The 24,616-nt window shown below is 40.5% G+C and overlaps 1 protein-coding gene and 1 non-coding gene across 2 annotated transcripts; one reads left to right on the forward strand and one right to left on the reverse strand.

Annotated features, from left to right (window-relative positions):
- Positions 1–981: 981 nt before the first annotated feature.
- On the reverse strand, positions 982–1,053 carry TRNAQ-CUG (transfer RNA glutamine (anticodon CUG)). Its single transcript has one exon. It is a non-coding gene; the product is annotated as a tRNA-Gln (tRNA).
- Positions 1,054–1,389: 336 nt separating this feature from the next.
- RAB11A (RAB11A, member RAS oncogene family) lies at positions 1,390–22,740 on the forward strand. The gene is given in 5 exon segments (NM_001261789.1): positions 1,390–1,546; positions 9,807–10,002; positions 10,237–10,430; positions 11,819–11,899; positions 21,043–22,740. Coding segments are annotated over 5 exon segments (651 nt in total). The 5' UTR covers positions 1,390–1,506; the 3' UTR covers positions 21,183–22,740.
- The last annotated feature ends 1,876 nt before the right edge of the window (positions 22,741–24,616 follow it).

The following is a 24,616-nucleotide window of genomic DNA, read 5'->3' on the forward strand; positions in this document are numbered from 1 at the left end:
TTGTATTTTTAGTAGCGACGGGGTTTCACCTTGTTGGCCAGGCTGGTCTTGAACTGTTGACCTCAGGTGATCCACCCACCTCGGCCTCCCAAAGTGCTGGGATTAAGGCGTGAGCCACCGTGCCCAGCCCTTTTTCCACTTTTAAGTACTCTTACGACAACACTGGGGTCACCCAAATAATCCAGGATAATATCCCTAATTTAATGTCAGCTGATTAGCAACCTTAATTTCATCTGTAACCTCAATTCCCCTTTGCCATGTAACCTAACCTATTCAGTCTCTGGGAATTGGGAAGTGGACATCATTGGCAGGTGGTATTCTTCTGCTTGTTCTAGGCACACTTGCCCACAAGTCTAAATCGAGAGTTTGCATATAGGAGGTAGGAGGTGTGACAATAATTGGATAAAGGCTTTTCTGGAATTACAAAATTCTCTTCAAATACAGGGAGGCCCTGCGGCATGATATCTGGCAAATCACTTGAGTCTTAGTATCCAAATTTCCGCTAAAATGGAAATTGCCATCCTTTGCTCGGCATATTAAATGAAATACTTATGTAAACGGACTTAGATTAGAGGCCTACAAATAGGACTCAAGTTCTTGATGAATCTTGATGAGGAGGGTGGGCGAAGTACTCTAAATGAAAACGAGATAGACTGAGAGATTTCCGGAGAGGAGTGAGTGACAAGCGCCTACCCGTGCATGAAGCTGGAGGTAGAAAATTCCAGCAAAAGGAATTTTCAAGTTTCATTGAAGCTTCTGAATTAAAGTTTGAGGGGCCAGGGTTAAAAAAAAAAAGGTAGTGAAGAGGCTCATTAAGACAACCCCCGCCAGGTAGCAGATAGTACCTCAAATGCAGTGGGAAATTTGTGAGTTCTTCATAGGCAAGGATTAAATTTTACATCTCCATGTTAATATATGTCATAGTTGTTCAATTACTTAGTGAACAAAAAAGTTGTTAAGGAAAAAAAAAAGCACCAATGCAGGTTCCACCGAGATTTGAACTCGGATCGCTGGATTCAGAGTCCAGAGTGCTAACCATTACACCATGGAACCGCCACGCATATGTAGTTGCCTTCGGCTCTCTGATCCTTAGACAACCCCGCCCCCATCCACAAACCCACCACTCACAGGCGGTCCCGCCCGGTTCCAGCGAGTCGCTTCCGGGCACGGTAGCTCGAGAAATAAGCAAGAGGCCACTAAGACCACGGTAGCTAGGAATTCCAGGACTCAGTTTCCCCTTTGAGCCTCCTTTAGCGACGAAAGTTTGAAGCCCCACGCATCGCGACTCTCGTGCATACCGCCCTTCTTGGGTTCAGGGACGGGGAGCCGCCCCCGGAAGTACTTCCCCTTAAAGGCTGGGGCCTGCCGGAAGTGGCGCAGCGGCAAGGAGGGGCTCTTCACCCAGTCCGGCAGTTGAAGCTCGGCGTTCGGGTTACCCCTGCAGCGACGCCCCCTGGTCCCACAGATACCACTGCTGCTCCCGCCCTTTCGCTCCTCGGCCGCGCAATGGGCACCCGCGACGACGAGTACGACTACCTCTTTAAAGGTGAGGCCATGGGCTCTCGCACTCTACACAGTCCCCGTTCGGGGACCCGGGACACACTCGGCGGACGTGCCGGCCACCCGTGCACTGATAGAGGCCTGCCTCAGCCCTTCCTTTTTGTGTGGTTCCGTCTCCTACCCAGCTCAGCTTCTCTCCTCCTCAGACAGGGGTCCCCATCACATGCCGCTCTCTGAGCGACCTCTCCGTGGGCCTTGGCTGGCCTCACAGCCCCTCCCTGCGTGTCCTTCCCCTGGCGGACTGCCTTCTCGCATATCGTCGAATTCCTTTCCCTGGGTTCTGCGGCCCCGCCGCCCCTCCCACCATCTCTCTTTTCGGGTGTAGCGCCCCCTCCCCCTCAGCGTACACCTTTCCCGGCTGGCGTCCTCTCCCGAAGCCCCTGTGACGGGTTCTTCGCTTCCCTCTTGGCCTTGCCTTCGGTGCAGACTCCCACTACAGGTCTTTTCTTATCTGCCCCCTTTCCCCCTCGAGCGAGCCTCTTTTCTGCATATCTCCTCCCCTTGTTCGGCCCCCCCTCTAAGCTTCTCGCATCCCGGGTCCAGGACCCGGTAAAATCTGAGCGGGCCAGGGGTCCCCACCCCCACCCTCCGCCCCGCGGTTCTCGCGGTCCTTAACCTTCTCTGACCGCTCCCTCCCCCACTCCCCATTTGGCAACTCTCTCTACCTTCCCTCCCCAGATCGTGTTTAGAGCTCCCTGGTCTCCGTTGCGACCCGGGTGGTGGGAGGGTAAGAGGGATCGACCATCACCCAGTCGCGCACTTGTCGCAGTGACCCGGCAGGCTGACATTACTTCCCACCTAGCCTTTTATTATCTTGCTCTCCCTACTCAGTGGCACACAACCCGGGATAACTCTTTACTCGGTTCGCGAGAAGAGGTTGCGGATGGGTGGTGGCTGTTATCCTTGCCAGACCTGAAGGCCCGGTTCCTGAGCAGGAAAGGTTGTGCGCTGCACAAATACTAGCTTGCTTTATCTCTATGGACTGGTTGCTTCCTGCTGCAACACTGGGAGGATCCAACAGGAAGGGAAGAGCCCTAGTTGGCCACATACCTTTCCCAAAAGGTTGGGGGTAGGAAGGAAGTTGTGTGCTCTTTTGGTCACATTAAATATTTATTATAAGGTACGGAAACATGTAGTGCCCTTGGATAGAACATATCGGAGGGTCAGGGTTGGTTAGAAAGAATTGCTTATTGGTTGAGTCCGGAAGGAATCCAATTTTTTTTTTTAGTCAACGAAGATAAAGGGTACATTTTTCAATAAGAAGAAAGTACAGTAGATGCTTTTATTGTTCAGTGAATGTACTCTCACTCTGATGCTCTTTCTCTGCTCCTGAATTGGGAAGGTAGCCATCAGTAGTGTGCTGAACAAAGATCATTACCACTGAGGAAGAAGCCATTGCTATTAAAGCTTTACTGTGGAGGGTGGAGTTTAAAGAGTGTTAAGCATGGTGACTGTTTCTGTCTTTGCCATTGGGTGCTAAGAATGATTGACTAAACCAAGCAGGAAAGATTTGTTTGCTTTCCCAATACTTTGCAAATCTTGTTATACTAGCCTGCTGTTGTACTCTTGTCGTCTCTTACGCCTCTGACCCAGAATATTCTATTGTATAGGGTGAATACTTTTGGTATCCCCCCTCCACCCCATGCTGGAAAGTACTTTCAGGGTACTTAGTTCATTTTACAAATACAAAACTCAGACCTGGATTACAGAAAGTATACTATAGCATACGTTTTGCCGAAGGTATCTGAGATGATGTGAAATTATTTGAATCTCTTGAGACTTTGGGGTTAAAGGGAGGTTTGTGTTTTAAAATATGGTATAATGGTAGTGTGCCTTTATAAAGGCTGTCTTTGAAGTAATTAATTCAGAACAAGATAGACCGTCAGGGTATTTCTCCTATTTGGTTTGAACTGGAATGTTGGTTATACAAGGTCCTTTTATTTTTTAACAAAGAATATTAAATATTCTGAATTGGCCTAAAGTATTTCAGCTTTTTGATTAGACCATCCTTCTAGCAACGATTGAGAGCACCGAGCTTTGGAATTAACGTAGATTTCGGTTTAGATCCTGACTCAGGTCTTATATTTACTATATGACCTTGGAAAAGTTAACTTTTCTGAGTCTCAGTTCTCTCATTTATGTAAAGGAAAATACCTGTCTCTTAAGATTGTTGTGAGAGTTAAATGAGACTATTTGTAAAATTTTAACCATGAGGACTCAATAAATGGTAATAATGTGAAAGAAGTTACTGTGGTTTTGTCAGTTTTTTTTTTTTTTTTTTTTTTTTGAGACAGGGTCTCGCTCTGTCCCCCAGGCTGGAGTGCAGTGGCACAATCAAGGCTCACTGCAGTCTCGGCCTCCTCAGGCTCAGGTGACCCTCCCACCTCAGCCTCCCTAGCTACTCTCTAGCTCCTAAGAGTAGCTGAGACTACAAGAGTGCAGCACCACGTCCAGCTAATTTTTTTTTTTTTTTTTGTAAAGACAGGGTTTTGCCATGTTGCCCAGGCTGGTCTCGCACTCCTGGACTTAAGCAATCCACCTGCCTCAGCCCCCGCCAAGTGCTGGGATTATAGGCGTGAGCCAGTGTGCCTGGCCTTTGTCGGTTTTTTGAACCTTAAATGTAGGTTCAACTACAACAGCGTTTAAATATTATTAAAAAAACATAAAACTGGAAACTTCTAATGCATTTTATTTTTCCATGGGTTATGGTTTCATTTTGTTGTGCATTTTGCTGTTTAAGATAGGGTATTAAAACTTCTGCTGAGGAGGATTTCTACTTTTTTGTTTTTGAGATGAAATTTCGCTTTTGTTGCCCAGGCTGGAGCTCAATGATGCGATCTTGGCTCACTGTAACCTCTGCCTCCTGGGTTCAAGCGATTCTCCTGCCTCAGTCTCCCGAGTAGCTGGGATTACAGGCATGCACCACCACGCCCGGCTAATTTTGTATTTTTAGTAGAGACGGGGTTTCTCCATGTTGGTCAGGCTGGTTTCAAACTCCTGATCTCAGGTAATCCACCTGCCTGGGCCTCCCAAAGTGCTGGGATTACCGGCATGAGCCACCGTGCCTGGCCAGATTTCTAATTTTTTAAAGCTCTTACAGGATATGAGTCACTTTTTTCTTTTTTTTTTTTTTAACTTCAATACTGATTATTTAGCCAATTTCTTATTTATACAAGTATCCTGCTTTAAAGTGAAGAATGATTTTATTTTAAAATAACTTTATTGTACAGAGATTTATTCACTGAGATGGACTGCAGCTGTTTGTACTTAGACTTAACCTAGCAAATGCAATAGTTGAGGAAATTGGAGTTAGTTTGTAACTAACAAGTTGAAAATAAAGGGATATTTTAATTAATAGGGGATGGAGTGGTCTAAATAGGAATGTAATGTGGGACGAGCAGTACAATTATTCTAAATTATGACCTTTATTTAAGCCCAATAGTGAGACTTTTGGTGGGAGGGAATTAGTTTTATTTTATTTAAACTTTTTATTTTTAAAACTTTAATTTTGTATTTACAAACAATGTGGTTAAGGCCCTGTGGGACGTAAGTAAGCATCAGTCATAATTTCTGTTTACAAATATTGTGTGGTAGGCACCAATCCAAAGTTACATTTTCTGAAAATACCTGGATACATAGTCTATTGCTTAAGACATTTTCTTTTCAATCACATTGGAAGTCAGTAGTAATTAACCGTCAGCTGATTGTCAGTATAAATTATCATGGAAACTTTGCTGTCTTGCATCTTGTTAGTAGTTTTTCTTTCACAAGTTTTGGTTGAGCAACTCAGATTCTGCTGAATCTGGAAAAACTTGTCTAGACTTGAGCCTTATTGTTTGCATTATATATATAATTCTTTCTCTCTCTCTCTCTCTCTCTCTCTCTCTATATATATATATATATATATATATATTTTTTTTTTTAGGCAGGGTCTCCCTCTGTTGCCCAGGCTAGAGTGCCATGGCACAGTCATAGCCCACTGCAGCCTCAAATTCCTGTGCTCAAGAAATCCTCCTGCCTCAGCCTCCCAAGTAGCTGGAACTACAAATGTACTCCACCATGCCTGGCTTCTTTTTTTTTTTTTTTAAGACTATCCTACTTACAGAAATAAAAATTTCTTTTTTGTGGAGATGGGGTCTCCCTACATTGCCCAGGCTGGTCTCAAACTCCTGGGCTCAAGGGATCCTCCCACCTTGGCCTCCCAGAGTGCTGAGATTACAAGCATGAGCCACTGTGTCCCACCTTGAATGCATTGTATATTAAAAACTTTTGAGGAGGTTGGACTGTATGAATATAGTTGAAAGAATAGAAATGTCTCGAAATTTATGAAAACCAGAATGAAAATTACCAGTTATTCTTTCAGGTGGTAACTTTTAGGGTTGAGGTACTGTCTTTGATGAATTATATTTTGGTCCAGTAAATTAGTTTGCAAGAGAAAGTATAAAACTAAATGTAGTTGAAGAAGCAGAAATTTTTAATTAAACAATGGATAATTAATATGTATATTCTGCTTTTATGCATTTAGCAGCTTGATATTTAGTATTAGGTATTTGCGATGATACTCAAATACGGTAGGTGTCTAGCTGATAACTTTTTTTTGAGACAGAGTCTTGCTCTGTCGCCCAGGCTGGGGTGCAGTGGCCGGATCTCAGCTCACTGCAAGCTCCGCCTCCCGGGTTTAGACCATTCTCCTGCCTCAGCCTCCCGAGTAGCTGGGACTATAGGCGCCCGCCACCTCGCCCGGCTAGTTTTTTGTATTTTTTAGTAGAGACGGGGTTTCACCGTGTTAGCCAGGATGGTCTCGATCTCCTGACCTCATGATCCGCCCGTCTCGGCCTCCCAAAGTGCTGGGATTACAGGCTTGAGCCACCGCGCCCGGCCAACTTTTTTTTTTTTTGAGACGGAGTTTCACTCTTGTTGCCCAGGCTGGAGTGCAATGGCGTGATTTCGGCTCACTGCAAAACCTCCGCCTCCAGGTTCAAGTGATTCTCCTGCCTCAGCGTCCTGAGTAGCTGGGACTACAGGCATGCGCCACCACACCTGGCTAATTTTGTGTTTTTAGTAGAGACGAGGTTTCTCCATGTTGGTCAGGCTGGTCTCGAACTCCCAACCTCAGGTGATCCACCCTCCTTGGTCTCCCAAAGTGCTGGGATTACAGGCATGAACCACTGCGCCTGGCCTAGTTGAGATAACTTTTTAAAACATTCATGAATTTTGAGTTATTTTCAGATTAGAGTGCTTTTTTAATAGTGTTAACATTAATTGGTTACATTAAGAAAAAAGTTCCCTTACTATCTTTATGATGGCATAAGGAGTTGAGATTGGTGAGATAATGAACATAATAATCATTAAAAGTGGAGGTCAAAAGGGAGGAAACCTAAACTTGAAAGTGCTGGAGTTGGCCAAGCATGGTGGCTTATGCCTGTAATCCCAGTACTTTGGGAGGCCAAGGCAAGTGGATCTTTTGAGTCCAGGAGTTTGAGACCCAGCCTGGGCAACATGGCAAAACCCCGTCTCTACAGAAAATACAAAAAATTAGCTGAGTGTGTTGGCATGTGCCTGTAGTTCCAGCTACTAGGGAGGCTGAGGTGGGAGGATCCTCTGAGCCTGGAAAGTCTAGGCTGCAGTGGGCCCTGTTTGTGCCGCTGCACTCCAGTCTGGGCGACAGTGAGACCCTGTCTCAAAAAAAGAAAGAAAGTACTGGAAGATTTTTTTTTTTTGAGACAAGTTCTGGCTCTATTGCCCTAGCTAGAGTATAGTGGCTCACAATCCAGGCTCACCGCAATGTCTGCCTCCCAGGCTCAAGCCATTCTCCCACCTCAGCCTCCTGAGTAGTTGGGACTACAGGCATACATCACCATGCCTAATTTTTTTTGTTTGTATTTAGTCATGTATTTTTTTGTATTTACTTTTTTTTCGTATGAGTGATTCAAAGGCCATTTCCTTAGCAAACATCCAGCCTTTTGTACTAAGAAGCAACAGTGAATGTATCCTATTGATAGTAGACTATTAACCGAAACTGAAATTTGACTTCATATCCAGAATGGTGGACCTTGGAAACTTAATACATCAAATAACCATCCTATGAAATTGAAAGTGCATTGCTTTTGTACATCACTTTAATAACTTTGACATTTTCTTCTGATAGCAAATAAAAGCATGTATATGTTTGCCATAGCACCTTTGACACCCTGTAGTTGACTTTTTAGTTAGAAATAACCACTCTTTGTGCTGCGTTGGATTCACTGTCTTCTGAATGATTTCTTGCTGAATCAGCTGACTGAGGAAGCCAGAAAGATACGCATTTGATAATGTACTCTGTCCAAGACTGTCCAGAGGCCAGCTTATATCCACTCCTGTGGCAAGGAGGGAGTGTGTAATGGACTGTCTTTGCCCTCCTACCAGAGTGCAGTGAGCTTTTAGTTTTTACCGTTCTTTCCACTCGTACCACCAAATCGCAATCTCTTTAGTAAGGAATGGTCTTATTCCTTGGCCTTATTTTTGTATGTTTGATTTTCTAGTCCTGATGTCTAAATCAATTAACTAGTTTAGATAGATAAGAAGAAGTCTTAGTAGTCAAAAGTAGGAACGAATATAATGTTTCCTGAAATGCTGATACCAATTTTACAAAGGAAAAAATGTCTAGCTCAGATTCTATAAACCTGTGAACTCATTTTGAACTTTAAATTCAGATAGAAAATACCTTAAAACAACTTAACTGCCTGTTTCTCCATTGTTTTTGAAATTCTTAAGTGTAATACCACTTTGGGTGAAAAAGAATCTCCATGTATCTACTTAGTAAGTAAACTGCTGCCTATAGAAATCACAGGAAGCAAATTCATCTAATCAAGACCTATTTTCCAAAAAATCATGGAGTCATAAGTGAAAGTGTATGCCCTCCTTGCTTTGTTTTATTTTTATTTTATTTTATTTTATTTTTGAGACAGAGTCTCGATGTGTCGCCCAGTCTGGAGTGCAGTGGCACACTCTCAGCCCTCTGCAACCTCTGTTTCCTGGGTTCAAGCTATTCTCATGCCTCAGGCCCAAAAGTAGTTGGGATTACAGGCACCTACCACCATGCCTGGCTAATTTTTGTATTTTTATAGAGATGGGGTTTTCACCATGTTAGCCAGACTGATCTCGAACTCTTGGCCTCCCAAAATGCTGAGATTACAGGCGTGAGCTACCACGCCTGGCACTTGGTTTGGTTTTGACTCACAGTATGTCAGAATTATTAGTTTCCTAGTACCCCTGTTTATCTTTAGTGGGGTGGGTTTTTTGGTAGAGGGGTCTTTAACTTTGAACCAATCTGATGAATACAACTTTTTTTTTTTTTTTTTTTTTTGAGACGGAGTCTCGCTCTGCCGCCCGTGCTGGAGTGCAGTGGCCGGATCTCAGCTCACTGCAAGCTCCGCCTCCCGGGTTCCCGCCATTCTCCTGCCTCAGCCTCCCGAGTAGCTGGGACTACAGGCGCCGCCACCTCGCCCGGCTAGTTTTTTTGTATTTTTTAATAGAGACGGGGTTTCACCGTGTTAGCCAGGATGATCTTGATCTCCTGACCTCGTGATCCGCCCGTCTCGGCCTCCCAAAGTGCTGGGATTACAGGCTTGAGCCACCGTGCCCGGCCCTGATGAATACGACTATTAAAGGTCATTTTAGTTTCTGTGTTCTGTATGGTGAAGTTTATAAACCCTGTGCCTCGTATGTTAAATGTTTTTCATATTGTCTAGGTCTGAGTCCTGAGGTCACACCCAGTCTTTGACGAAACGAAGTATATTCATTTTGTCCTTCCCTACCCACTAACAGCCTTTGTTGTTTTCATGTCTGATATATTACATTTTAATATCATAAATTGTTCATTTAGTTTAGGATTTATCTTTGAAGTTATTTTCTAAAGTAGTAAGATTGGCATACCATTGATGGTAATTAATGCCTGTCATCAGTGCCAAGTGCATCTGTGATTAAAACTGCATGTTTAAGACAGGATACTGTATCTGTGCTAAGCAGATGATGTGTGGAAGTCATACAGGTAGAAACACGCTGAAAAGAATAAATCGATTTTATTGATTGGTAACTGGTCAAGAACATGGGGTTCAACCCCCTGCCCCCATTCCTTTTAAAAAATCATATACCTTATTTTTCTTGCTTTATTTACTCTGAAGCCAGACTTCTTTGTGTTGAAAGCATAGTGGTATTCTGAATGTGTTTGCCTTGTTCATCTGACATTAAGTTCTTTGTCTTTCCAGTTGTCCTTATTGGAGATTCTGGCGTTGGAAAGAGTAATCTCCTGTCTCGATTTACTCGAAATGAGTTTAATCTGGAAAGCAAGAGCACCATTGGAGTAGAGTTTGCAACCAGAAGCATCCAGGTTGATGGAAAAACAATAAAGGCACAGATATGGGACACAGCAGGGCAAGAGCGATACCGAGCTATAACATCAGCGTAAGTCTCACAGTTTTTACGTTCTGTGAAATGGGTTGCCAATGAGTGAATTAGCTGACTTTTTGTATTGGAAAAAGAACTCTTTTTTCCTTTTAAGAATTCTAGTATTAGGAATCCTTAGAAATTTATTTATAAGTATGTTTTTAAAACTCATAATCCATATTTTGAGTTCTTCCTGGTGTTTGCTTCCATCTTGTGGTTGTTTTCTGATATTAAATATGTTTCTGTTTTCAGATATTATCGTGGAGCTGTAGGTGCCTTATTGGTTTATGACATTGCTAAACATCTCACATATGAAAATGTAGAGCGATGGCTGAAAGAACTGAGAGATCATGCTGATAGTAACATTGTTATCATGCTCGTGGGCAATAAGAGTGATCTGCGTCATCTCAGGGCAGTTCCTACAGATGAAGCAAGAGCTTTTGCAGGTTAGTGATAGGAATTCCATGATATTTCTTACCATTGTGTCTTGTGGTTTTGATACCTTTCCCGTGAGAGTAATAGGTTATAATAGTTTCCGAAAGGTAAACATGAATGCTTAGCAAGAATTGTTTTGAAAGTTTGTGATGACTGTATAGCTTTTTTGCTTTGAGTCATTAAAACAGGAATATTTTTCCACCAAAAAATGAATATAAACATTGTGTATCCTGTCTCTTTTTCTGTTATGTTTCTGTGTTTACAAAGGCTGCTGTACATGAGCTCTATGTGAGTGAAAGGTAGAGGCTCAGAGTGTCAGGGACCAATAGGGATGCAGCTGCTTAGAAGCTGTAACTTTTTGGCTTCATAAAGAATTCACATGTCTCTTGCGCCTGTTCTGGTAGGGACAGCATGCCAGAAGACAACATTGTGCATTTGTGGCTAGTGAAAGTCTTGCCTTTGCTCTAATGCTGATGCTGTGGATAACTTTCTGTAACAGTTTTTTTTGATTTCCCATGCAAGAATAGCTTTATTGTAAATAATATAGCTACAACATTCTGACTGGATATTATAGCCGATGTGGTTGATGGAGAGGATAGCAAGAGATGGAAATAGCTGGCCACTGGATACATTTTTACCACATTTTAAGTGGTGTCATTCATTACTAGTGAGTAGTATTTAGATGTAATAAGTATTTATTTTAATTAAGGAGCCAATTGACATTTTCTCACTTTTTTGTTTTTGTTTTTGTTTTTTTTTTGAGAGCCAGGATCTCACTCTGTCACCCATTCTGGAGTGGAGTGGCACAATCAAGGCTCACTGCAGCCTTGACCTCCTGGGCTCAAGCGATCTTCCACCTCAGCCTCCTGAGTAGCTGGGACTACGGGTGTGTGCCACCACGCTCAGCTAATTTTTTGTATTTTTTGTAGAGACAGGGTTTTGCCATTTTGCCCAGGCTGGTCTTGAACTCCTACGCTCAAGCAATCCGCCTGCCTTGGCCTGCCAAAGTCCTGGGATTACAGGAGTGAGCCACCATGCCCAGCCGTCTCACTATTATTTTTAATCTATTATTGTGTAAATATTAATGTGTAAGTAGGGTTGGGCATGGTGGCTCATGCCTGTAATCTCAGCATTTTGGGAGACTGAGGCAGGAGAAGTGCTTGAGGCCAGAAGTTCAAGACCAGGCTGGGCAACGTAGTGAGATCTGCATCTCTACTTAAAGAAATAATAAAGTAAGTAAGTAAATAAAGTGTAAATAGAGTGGTTCCCTTAATGTCTCATAAGTTGAGGAGGTCTTAAGTTTTAAAAAGTTCTGTTATTTTTCCTTTCGAGGGCTTGAATATACCCTATTCCTTGTTTTGAAACTTGACAATACTGACATTTTTGTGTCTCCCCACAGAAAAGAATGGTTTGTCGTTCATTGAGACTTCTGCTCTAGACTCCACAAATGTAGAAGCTGCTTTTCAGACCATTTTAACAGGTAAGACTTGCATTTTCAGATTACACCAGTAGGAACTAGAAGTTTTAGGAAGGTAATTTAAACAAACTAATCAGCAACTAAACTATGTATCAGCCAAGAATGACTATCATTTGAGAGCTACTCTAGCAAAAGCTGTTTAGAGTGCAAAATTAACTACAACCCTTGCTCACTGAGCTTCAGTTGTCCGAATTCATCTGATTTATAGTGGGAAAAATACTTGGAAAATAATTCATTCACTTCCATGATTACTTCAGTTCAGGTATTACATTCTTCATGGTCACAAACACAAAGTAATGTTTAAATGTACTTTTATAAGGTAAATATTGAGATCCCAGCTATAGAAAGATATAAATGCCCTTTTGAAATTTAGTAAAGAAAAAGCTAGGGAAAAAACATATTTTTAAAAATTATAGTGACAAAATAAAATTCTTCTATGATACAGAAGAAAGGTATCACTTGCGTATTCTATATTGTGCCATGGGAGATAATTGGTAGATAAAATCAGCCAATGATTGCATATAGAAAAGTTTTAAAAAGTAGTGGGAAAGAGATGGAGTTCATGCTGATTTGGAATGTGAATGACCAGGTCAGCCTCTGAGGTAAGAAGTGTTCACTCATATTTATCATGAAGCTATTAAAATAACCAGATTATTAGTGAGATAGTCTTAATCTTCTAATGAGTACTTTGATGGGTTGTTTTTAAATACTTTTAAATTGTATATTACTTTTAAGAACTCATGATTTAAAATGTCTTAATATATAGTACAGTTTTACGTGGCGTTGTTCTAAAAACTCTATACAGGGGTATGATTAAATGGGTTTCAAATTACAATATAACAAGTTTTGATTTATTGTTCGTATGCAGCCCCTGTATTAGAGATTAACAGATTTTAACTTTAACATATTCTTTTACTGTAAAAATGTAAGTGTAAAGTCAAAGAGGTAAGATTTGGAAGCCTGACTTGGGTTCTAGTCCTGGCTCCTCCACTTACTATTAGTTCTACAATCTTAGGCAAGTTACCTCACCCTTCTAGGCCTTAATTTCTCCATCTATAAAATTCATACATATTTTGAGGAGTTTTGTTATTTCCTTTTTGAGAGAAGTCTTATATTTATAAAATCTTCTGATAGGATTTGACTTGACTTTTGTGACCTAAAGGTTTTTTTCTCGGTAACCCTTAGCAAAGAATGGTTTGTCACTGCCCTAGACTTAAAAAATGAGTACCTGTAAAGTACTTATCTATCCCTGGTATGTAGAGAACAGTTGGTAAATTAGTAGCTAAATAGCAATTAAGGCATGAGAAAATTGGTGATTTATGTACCTATTTTATTATAATTGTTTTCTATCAGAATAGTGCTGGGGTTGGATAAACAGTCTTTGGAACACAGTAGCTTTCCTTTAGAATGTTCTCTGTCAAAGTTTCACTGATTGTTTTAAGCAAGTAAGAGTTGATTAAATATGCAGTATGTCTGCAAGTCTTTGTTTTCTTTATATCCATTTGTGTGGATTTTATTAAGTCAACATGTAGAATGCTAGATTGAGACCCAGGAGTTCTAGGGCATTACATCTTTATCACTTTGCTTCTACTCCCTGTTTAAAGTCATTGAACCTCCCTGCTCCTCAGAGTCATAGTCTTAAAACATGTGAATTAAATTACCTTAAAGATATGTGAGCATTTTAAGGCCTCAGAAAATCTCATCTGAAAAAACTTTTTAGACAGTCCTCATTGTTGGAATATTTTTTATGTTATATCAAATCTCCTCTGCTATAATTCTGGCCCATTTATTCTGATATTAAGTGAAGATGAGCTTAAGTCTTCCATCTGCAGTTAAGTATTTTATGCATCATTTTGTAACACTGAACTTCTGATCCGCTCAAACGTGAACTAGTCAGTACTTAAAATTGAGCCCTTTTGTCTTTAAAGATGAGAGCCAGGCATGTTGATGCACCCCTGTAATCCCAGCATTTTGGGAGGCTGAGGCAGGCGGATCGCTTGAGCTCAAACATCCTAACACCTGTAGAACAACACAGATGTCTGTTGCCACATGCAGTGATCTCAAAAGTTCAAAACCAGCCTGGGCAACATGGTGAAACCCTGTCTCTAAAAAAAAAAAAGAAATATTATCTGGGCATGGTGGTGTGCGCACCTGTATTCCCAGCTGAGGTGGGAGGATTGCTTCCGCCTGGGAGGTTTAGGCTGCAGTGAGCTGAGATCATGCCACTGCACTCCAGCCTTCGGGGCAGAGTGAGATCCTGTCTCAAAAAGAAAAAAAGATGAATGTATGGTTACTTTTCTTAAAATTCACTCTAGATTGAACTTTTGTTACAACTTAATTGTTGCTTGAAAGCAAAGAAGACTTTAGTTTCACTTGCTACCACTTTTCCTTTCTATATTCACTATTTCCTCAGCTTCCTGCATAAATCTCACTGTTGGTTTGTAGGATCAGAGATGTGCAGCAGACATCTGTGTTGTTCTGCAGGTGTTAGGATGTTTGTTCTAAACATTCTTCCTCCTGTATGCCAGTGGAAGTGTGAATGCATAGAGAAAACAGTAAAGAGAATAGTAACTATTGCACTTGATTCTGCCTTAAATGTTAACAGTCTTAAGGGAGTATTTATGTTGTATTTTGATATTGCTGAAAGAAAAAAAAGCTTTAAAATTTTTAAAAATTGAGATGGGGCCCAGTCTGATCTTGAATTCCTGAGCTCAAGCCATCTGCTTGCCTTGGCCTCCCAAAGTGCTGGGATTATAGGCATGAGCCACCATGCCCAGCCAAAAATTTAAGTTGTGAAATTATATATCAGAAAATTTACATGTTACTTCAGAGTTAATTGTGTTGTTGGTTTCAGAATAGACCCATGGCATTCTTGACACCCATGAATTTGAAAGTGACTCCATGAGATGATTTTGCTTGATGGTATTTTTTAGAGGTAGTTTACTAGTATGAGAGTGAGACTGGTAGATTGCTCTGCCTTTGAATTTCAGTGCAGCTTTGTCTTTTCTCAGGTTCACTAAAGGATGTTTTTAATGCATACCTTTTACTTTTTGCTTTTAACTTTGCATTTTCACAATTTCAAATTTAAAGAGATTAAAATAATAGTAAAAAGAATTTGCAAATATCCTTCACCCATATTCTACAGATGTTAATATTTTACCACATCTGCTTTATCCTTTCTCTTCTCTCTAAATATATACATATTTTTTTCGGCACCATGTGAGATTAAGTGGCAGACATGATGACCCTCATCCTTGAGTGTTTTTCAGTGTATATTTTGTAAAAACAAGGATATTCTCTTTTATAGCTACAGTATAATTATCAAAATCAGAGAGATAATAGTGCCACATCAATGTTTAATTACAGACCTTATTCAGATTTTCCCACTTGTTCCAATAATACCCTTATTAGTCAAAGTCCAAGATAAGGTCATGCATTTCATTTAGCAATCATATCTCTTTAGTCTCCTCTAATCTCGAACAGTTCCTCAATCTTTTGTTTATTGACCTTGACATTTTTGAAGGGTACAATCCAGTTACTTTGTTGCGTACCTCATTTTGGGTTTTTCTGATTTTTTTCCTCACGATTAAACTCAGGTTATACACTTTTGGCAGGAACACCACAGAAGTGTTCTCAGTGCACCATATCAGCAGGTTTGTGATAATTGGATGTCTTATTAATTACTAGTGATGTTAACTTTTACCACTTGGTTAAAGGGATGTCTGCTAGATTTCTCCATGTAATTAATATGTTCAGGATGTCTTTTTAGTATAAAGGCTATATTCTTTTTTTTTTTCCCCTGAGTCTTGCTGTGTCAGGCAAGAAGACTACCTCCTAGGTTCAAGCAATTCTCGTGTATCAGCCTCCCGGGTAGCTGGGATCATAGGCCTGAGCCACCATGTCCTTCTAGTTTTGTATTTTAAGTACAGATGAGTTTTTACCATGTTGCAGGCTGGTCTCTAACTCCTGGCCTCATGTGATCCGCCTGCCTTGGCCTCCTAAAGTGCTGAGATTACAGGTGTGAGCCACTGCCCTGCCTTACTCTACTTTTGGTATATCAGAAAATTTCCATTAAAAAATGTTAAAGAAAGAGAGATGCATTAACTGAATTACTACATTTTTCAAAATTAAGAACTAATTTCTCAGAAGTTGAAAAACAGTAAGATGTAGTCAACTGAATATGTAAAGTAACAAAAACAGACAGCAAGAGTATCTTTTCTTAGATTCTTTTGTGGGGAAAGGGGAGTGGCTAAAACTTATGTCTGAGAAGGTTGACGGTTCAAATGTGAACAGGCATTAAGGAAAGACAACTAGGATACAATAAAGACAGGCTACTAAAATTAAAATTTAAAAAAAGGATATGTAATCTTTATAGATTTTGTTTCAATGAAAAAGGATGGGATGGGAGTGTGCCAAGGCTAAAGAGAAGGATTTACCCTTCGGTCATTCAGTCAGATGAGTGGCTAAGGAATAAAGAATTAACTTCATCTTTAAGCTTTCCCTCTGATCTCAAACTGGGAGGCTCTTCTTTTTTCAAGTGTAAATTGTGTGTGTAAATTAAGATGAAATATGTGACCCACTGTAAGTTTTAACTTCTTTATAAATTGTTTTAAAGATTAAATTAGGCCGGGCGCGGTGGCTCAAACCTGTAATCCCAGCACTTTGGGAGGCCGAGACGGGCGGATCACGAGGTCAGGAGATGGAGACCATCCTGGCTAACATGGTGAAACCCCGTCTCTACTAAAAAAAAATACAAAAAACTAGCCGGGCGAGGTGGCGGGCGCCTGTAGTCCGATTCACTCGGGAGGCTGAGGCAGGAGAATGGCGTGAACCCGGGAGGCGGAGCTTGCAGTGAGCTGAGATCCGGCCACTGCACTCCAGCCTGGGCGACAGAGCGAGACTCCGTCTCAAAAAGAAAAAAAAAAAAAAAGATTAAATTAGGGGAACCAAAACAAAAAAAAGTTCTTACATAAAAAAACAAATATATGTAAAACTGGAAGAGAGGGAAAGGCAGACTTCTCAAAGAACATAGAGAAGTAAATAATTAAAGAGATCTCATTACAAAGCAAGAAATTTGAGCAGTGTTGGTGTCTGCAAGCATACTGTTTTTTAGAAATGGATTACTGCTGCATTTACTCCAGTTACCAAAAAGGATGTCTGCTAATAAAAATGCCACCAAAGCAATAAAGAGTGATTGGCTTTAAGAGGTTCCACAAGTAATTCACATACTTAAGTCTCTTGTGGCTGGGTGTGTCATTAAAAAACAACAACAACAACAAAAACCTGATAAGAAAGTAGGAAGCAGGTAACTTCTAGCTTTCTGATTAGAGGAGGTTATTTCATTGTGAGTTTTGTGGGGGTGGGGGGTAGGAACTTGCTACACTAGATCTATTTCCCTCTTTCAAAGGCATGTTCTCCTTTAAAACCAAATGAATACACCAATTCCTATGCAGTAACCCCCCCCACCGTTTTTTTGTTTTTGTTTCCTTTTTGGAGACGGGGTCTCACTCTGTCCCCAGGCTGGAGTGCTGTGGTGCAGTCTCAACCTCACTGCTTACTGAGTGAGACTCTGTCTCAAAAAAAAAAAAAAAAAAAAAAGCATTCTCCTACATAATCACAATACCATATGTTGTATCCAAGAAATTTAACATTTATACTTTGCTTTTTTTTTGTTTGTGTTTTTTTTGAGACGGAGTCTCGCTCTGTCGCCTGGGCTGGAGTGCAGTGGCTGGATCTCGGCTCACTGCAAGCTCCGCCTCCCAGGTTCACGCCATTCTCCTGCCTCAGCCTCCTGAGTAGCTGGGACTACAGGCACCCGCCACCTCGTCCGGCTAGTTTTTTGTATTTTTTAGTAGAGACGGGGTTTCACCGTGTTAGCCAGGATGGTCTCGATCTGCTGACCTCATGATCCGCCCATCTCGGCCTCCCAAAGTGCTGGGATTACAGGCTTGAGCCACCACGCCTGGCCTGTTTTGTTTTTTTGAGACAGAGTCTGCTCTGTTGCCCAGGCTGGAGGGCAGTGGTGCTATCTCACTGCAACCTCCCCTCCTGGGACAAGCGATTCTCCTGCCTCAGCCTCCCAAGTAGCTGAGACTATAGGTGGGTGCTACCACACCTGGCTAATTTTTTTTTTTTTTGTATTTTTAGTAGAGACGGGGTTTCACCATGTTTGCCAGGGTGGTCTTGATCTCCTGACCTCGTGATCCGCCCACCTCGGCCTCCTAAAGTGCTGGAATTACAGGCATGAGCCACCTTGCCTGGCCCATTTATACAGTTTTTAATGTGCAATCCATATTCATATTTATTCAATATACTAATAATGAATGTCCTTTATAGATTTGTTTTTTAATTAAAAATTCAATATCCATTTAAAGATCACATGTATAGGAGCCAAGGGAAATGTCCCTATTGCCCTCTGAAGGTTTGCTGAAAGCTCTCTGATACAGCTTTGCACCTTTCTTTTTTTTTTTTTTTTTTTTTTTTTTTTTTTTGAGACGGAGTCTGGCTCTGTCGCCCAGGCTGGAGTGCAGTGGCTCACTGCAAGCTCCACCGCCTCCCGGGTTCACGCCATTCTCCTGCCTCAGCCTCCTGAGAAGCTGGGACTACAGGTGCCCGCCACCATGCTTGGCTAATTTTTTTGTATTTTTGGTAGAGACGGGGTTTCACCGTGTTCACCAGGATGGTCTCGATTTCGTGACCTCGTGATCTGCCTGCCTTGGCCTCCCAAAGTGCTGGGATTACAGGCGTGAGCCACCACACCTGGCTGTGCTTTGGACCTTTCACAAGGTCCAAACGATAGGTAGAGGTTAGGAAGAAAAAGAATTCTGCTGTATCATTTTTATATCATTTACATTTCTTTTGTGGGAGAACTAAATAGAAACCTCTGAAAGTTTGCTGGAAAATCAACTCACAAAAGGCAGATTAATTGGAAAAAAGGCATACAAAATTTATTAACATGTACACGGGGAGAACCAGAGAGATGACCCACCTCCTGATGGCATTCAGAAGCTTATGCCATTCTGGCAAAACAGGTTATGGGAAGGAGGAGAAAAGGAATTCTGTTGAGGGGATTACTGGGGAGGATGAATGGATCAGTGGACAGAAATTAATTGGTACATTGTCTCGTGAAAGAGTCTGTTTAAGTGTGGTTACATTCTTGGTCTTACAGGGAGGGGAAGAAAAAATAATTGTTCCTTTTGGTGGGTCTGGATCTCAGGCAGGTGAAGGAACTTCAGCTTCATCCTGTGCTGGGGAGAGAGGATGAGGAGGGGCAGAAGGTCAGAGAGACCTTGAGACTTCTTTAGTTCAGCATATCAAAGTGCCATTTTGGAGTATGGGTTTCTGAGCCTCAACAGATGGATTTGTTTTGTATCTGGGATGTTGAATAGAGTAGCCACAGGTTACTATTGAGTGCTTGAAATATGGCTAGTTAGATGAAGAATTGGATTTTAAATTTTATTTAATTAAAATAGGTGGCTACTCCGTTGGATAGCACAAATTTAGAACATTTATCCCCATCTCAGTCTGGATTTATCTCATTATTTCCTCATGATTAAATTAGTTTTAAATATTTTTGGCAGGAATACATGGTGTCCTTCATAGGAATACATTGTGTCTTTCGTAGTACATCATATTAGGAGGCTAATTGTGTTAATTTGACACATTTTTAGAATTATCTTGCTTTTTGAGAGTAGTTTTTTTGAAGGGACAACTGGGAGAGTAAACAAAAATAAGGTACATTTTCTGTTCTTAAGGACTTTATAATCTAGTCAGAGGGAACAACTTTTAGGCAGTGTGGTATAAGACCAAATGTGTTACATACAGATACTTATTGTGGAGGAATTTAGTGACATTCATGTAGTTATTTATCACAACACATATTATATGTTGCAGTACAGCAGTAAGGCAGACACAGTTTTGCTCCTTACAGAGTTTAACATTTAGTGAAAAAGGCAGACACTAAATTATTTTTGTTAAGTGTCATGAAAGAAAAATAGAGTTTACATATAACATCTTAAGTTGCCTGTTTTGTATCATTCTTTAATTACAATTTAAGTTTTGTTCAGGAGGTCACTGATAAACACATTATTTTCTTTTCCCTTCCAAGAATCCATTGGGATTTTAGCATGTTTATTAAGTTGTACTCTACCGAATGCATCTGATAGTGCAAATTTATTTATTTATTTATTTATTTATTTTTGTTTTTTGAGATGGAGTCTTGCTCTGTCGCCCAGGCTGGGGTGCAGTGGCCGGATCTCAGCTCACTGCAAGCTCTGCCTCCCGGGTTTACGCCATTCTCCTGCCTCAGCCTCCCGAGTAGCTGGGACTACAGGCGCCCGCCACCTCGCCCGGCTAGTTTTTTGTATTTTTTAGTAGAGACGGAGTTTCACTGTGTTAGCCAGGATGGTCTCGATCTCCTGACCTCGTGATCCGCCCGTCTCGGCCTCCCAAAGTGCTGGGTATTTATTTTTTTGTGTGGTACAGTGTCATTGTGTGTAGGCAATTTTTTTTTTGTTTTGTTTTTTGGGGTAAAGGTAGACTGAAAATACTCTTATGGTTTACTTCGAATCCATAAGTCCATAAACTACGTAATGCTATTGGTTTACCTCTTTTATTTATTTATTTATTTTTTGAGACGGAGTCTTGCTCTGTTTCCCAGGCTGGAGTGCAGTAGTGCGATCTCAGCTCACCACAACCTCTGCCTCCCGGGTTCAAGTGATTCTCCTGCCTCAGCCTCCTGAGTAGCTGGGATTACAGGCACCCGCCATCATGCCTGACTAATTTTTGTATTTTTAAAGAGACAGGGTTTCACCATGTTGGTCAGGCTGGTCTTGAAGTACTGACCTCAGGTGATGTGCCTGGCCTGGTTGACCTTTTTAAGGTCTCTTTAAACAGAGATTTATTTGACTGGTGAACCTTTCCCTCTGAAATGGAAAAACCTTTGTTTCTTTTCTTACCCCAAGGGCAATTGTTAAAGGGTTGAACCTAATCAGTGACTGTTTGAAAATAAAACTTTAAATTTATGTATTCTCTGTTCAGTTTCCTTATGGTCTTTGATGCAAATATATCTCCTACCTCTATGGATCTTTTATCCTAACTATGATAGGTTATTCACGCTAAGTATTGTGATTTCTTTTTTCCTTCAGAGATTTACCGCATTGTTTCTCAGAAGCAAATGTCAGACAGACGCGAAAATGACATGTCTCCAAGCAACAATGTGGTTCCTATTCATGTTCCACCAACCACTGAAAACAAGCCAAAGGTGCAGTGCTGTCAGAACATCTAAGGCATTTCTCTTCTCCCCTAGAAGGCTGTGTATAGTCCATTTCCCAGGTCTGAGATTTAAATATATTTGTAATTCTTGTGTCACTTTTGTGTTTTATTACTTCATACTTATGAATTTTTCCATGTCCTAAGTCTTTTGATTTTAGCTTTATAAAATCATCTACTTGTCCCGAATGACTGCAGCTTTTTTTCATGCTATGGCTTCAGTAGCCTTAGTTTAATAAACTGAATGTTTGGATTCCTCAATTATTGTTTACTTTTTATCATGGAAGCCTGTCACTGTACGTAGGACATAATAGAACTTGATCACTTGAAGCTCAGGCCTATTGGTCTTGATCAAATCAAACTAAGACGACCTTAGAAATAAGTTACCATTTTGCCACAGAGCAGCTTATCGGTAATACACTCTTCTTTCAATGCAGTGTATATTTCCACAAATATAAGAATTGCCCTATAAACATAGCAGGATTTTGAGAGCTTGAAAATTTTCCATTATCTGGACATGAATTTCTAAAATGCCTTAATAGGTTTATGTAGTTGAGTAAATTTTGTTTTTTAATTTTTGTAAGCATCAAAGTTGATTAGAGAGGGGGGGCACTTTTTCTGGAGAATTCTCTTAGTAAACACAAGAGATTGTTACGGTTTCATTAGTAGTATGGTTATGGGGCCGTAAGTTAAACAGTGCTGCCTGGCAGGCTGGGAACTGGAGGGACTTGTGGAATTCCATCTCAGGTGCCTCTGTTGCAATGATCAGGCAGCCCAAAAGATTTAAATGATCTATAATAATTTCCAAGCAGTAGATGATGTGGCCTTTTATTGCTCAGGCAATAACTGGTTTAATGCTGGTAGTGTCAAATTTTGAAGTGTTAATTTTGTCTTAAAACCTTCCAGTAAGTGAAATGCAACCTAGTTTTATCACCATATCCACCAGCAGGCATGGATAATTATTTTAACAATGCTAATATTTGAGTTTTGCAGTATATTATGGAATATAGTCCAGTTAAATCTTTGGTTTCAGTATGTCTGAAGAATACAGTGAGAGGTTAATTTTTGCTCAAGTGGTACCACTTAAAGGCATGTATTCTTTTAGTATGTAAAATGAAATAGTACCTTGAGTTTAAATAGAATGCATTTTAGGCATTGTAGAGACCTGAAATAGTACATTGTTGAAATCCATGAAGCAATTAGTTTCTCATTCAGAAATGTGCACACTAATATTTAGTTTTGCTTTCTCGTGGATAATATTAAGCACTTACTCTGCAGTTTCCTGGAAGTGGTGTGTCAACTGCAGTGATACTATTCAGGATGGTGGGAAATCCCCCGAAATATGTATGTGTGGGCTTGCTTAGATTACTATATTTCATAGTTAATCTTTTGTCTCTTGCAGTGCTCATGATGTGTGGGGCACACGGAAGGCATTGCTGTAGTCAGTCATTTTGGTTTTCTTCTATAGCCATTTTATTATTTTAGTGTATTGGTTATGAAGATAATATTATCTGTTTGTAAATTGCTACTTTGTATTTTATGCATGCTCTGTAATTTGATTTTTTTTTTTTTTTTAGTTATTGATTTGGAATATATTCACATTCTAATAAACAGTTATAGGGGGATTATTTCTTATGTTGTCAGATTACATTTTTCCTTTGAGTGCTTTGGATGCAGCCATGGAATCCTGATGTAAAAGCATAGGTTCTTGCATTACTGAGTAAACATTGAATTGGGAGCATCAGTATGTGAATTCAGCTTTGATTTTAGACCTGCAGTTCAATTATGTTTTTCTTGGAAAAAGTATGTCCAAAAACATTAGGAAAGTAGTGTGTACTTTCATATATAACAGAGTCACCAGACCCAGGAAAAGAATCCATCTCTATTTTATTGAAAGTTGGTGGTAAATTTTTTACAAAGTAAGGAGAAAGGAGAAAAACTAAATAGTGAATTGAAAATGAATAAAGTAACTTAGAATTTTTACCCAAGTGTAGACCTAAATGTTGCTTTGGGTATGGTTGGATCTTGGGAGAATTCCAGGAAATATTAGATATTAGAAAATGACTTCAATTGCATTTCAACAGGTGTCTTTGTTCTGAGTAATATCTAAGGAGACAAACTGTCTCAAGCAAGAAACAATACATTTTTAAATATTTTGACAATTCAGGGCTTACGGCAGTTTAGAAGTATTTTGCTACTTGACCTTGATTTTCAGTTATTTTAACTTTGAATTTAAAAAAAATTTTTATTTATTTATTTTTTTTGAGATGGAGTCTTGCTCTGTCGCCCAGGCTGGAGTGCAGTGGTGCGATCTCCGCTCACTGCAAGCTTCACCTCCCCTCCCGGGTTCATCCCATTCTGCGTCAGCCTCCTGAGTAGCTGGGACTACAGGCGCCCGCCATCACGCCCGGCTAATTTTTTGTATTTTTAGTAGAGACGGGGTTTCACCATGTTAGCCAGGATGGTCTCAATCTCCTGACCTCGTGATCTGCCCGCCTCGGCCTCCCAAATTGCTGGGATTAAAGGCGTGAGCCACCGTGCCCAGCCTTGAATTATTTTTTTTAACCTGTTATATAGTCTCCTGAATAGTTAGTTAGCCGTGGTGCCTTGATTTAATCTTACGTCATTGTTCTCAAATGCCATGATTTCTTTTTAATAGTAGTTGTCATTATGTAAGGGTAAGTTATTGCCCATTGCATTGACTATGTTAAATTGTAATTATAAGAAGAGGTGCCAGCTAGTGACCTTACATCAGTGATCTTTTAAGTTCTGAAGGGTTCTGCAGAAAAGTTAGACTTCTTGAGTTTGGGTTGCCCATCAGAGCTGGTCACATTTCTTTGATCATTGAGAAAATGAATATCTTAATTTTTGTCTTTGCTGACTTGTATTTATAAAATACAAATGCTTTTAGTGGGCTTGAGCTATTGTTATAATCTCTTCCATCTACCTTAGAGAAGAAGCTGTACTACTTAGTTTTGGCCCACACCGAAAGCAAAATAATTCAAAGGCTGGGTGGATAATTAAGAACTTATTCTAACCTGTTAGGTTTCAGTTTAGGGGGCTTGCTTTGTTTGTTTTAACAGAGGAAAAAAATATAAATTGATTTTCTGATGTCTCACAAATATCACAAACCTGGAAAACAACAAAAAATGAATTTTGTAAAAGGTTATGTATGACTTCCATTTGCTCTATAAAAAAATGAACAAAGATTGTGAAAGGATCCTCTTCCACCACATCATTTAATAGGTTAGCAGAACAGATAGGGAGCCATGACACTAGCGCCAAAGAGAGATTTTTCTTCTGGTTGAGTGGTGCTGGTGCCACGCCCCTTTCTGGGATTTGACAGGTCTTTCCCACTCACCTATACAATGTGCCAAGTAAACTGGAGTTGTCATTCTAATGTTTTAAAGAATGATTGGTTCCCCCCAAACTGTAGGAGGTTGATGGTAA

Source organism: Macaca mulatta, chromosome 7 (assembly GCF_049350105.2).
Source record: "Macaca mulatta isolate MMU2019108-1 chromosome 7, T2T-MMU8v2.0, whole genome shotgun sequence".
Taxonomy (NCBI): domain Eukaryota; kingdom Metazoa; phylum Chordata; class Mammalia; order Primates; family Cercopithecidae; genus Macaca; species Macaca mulatta.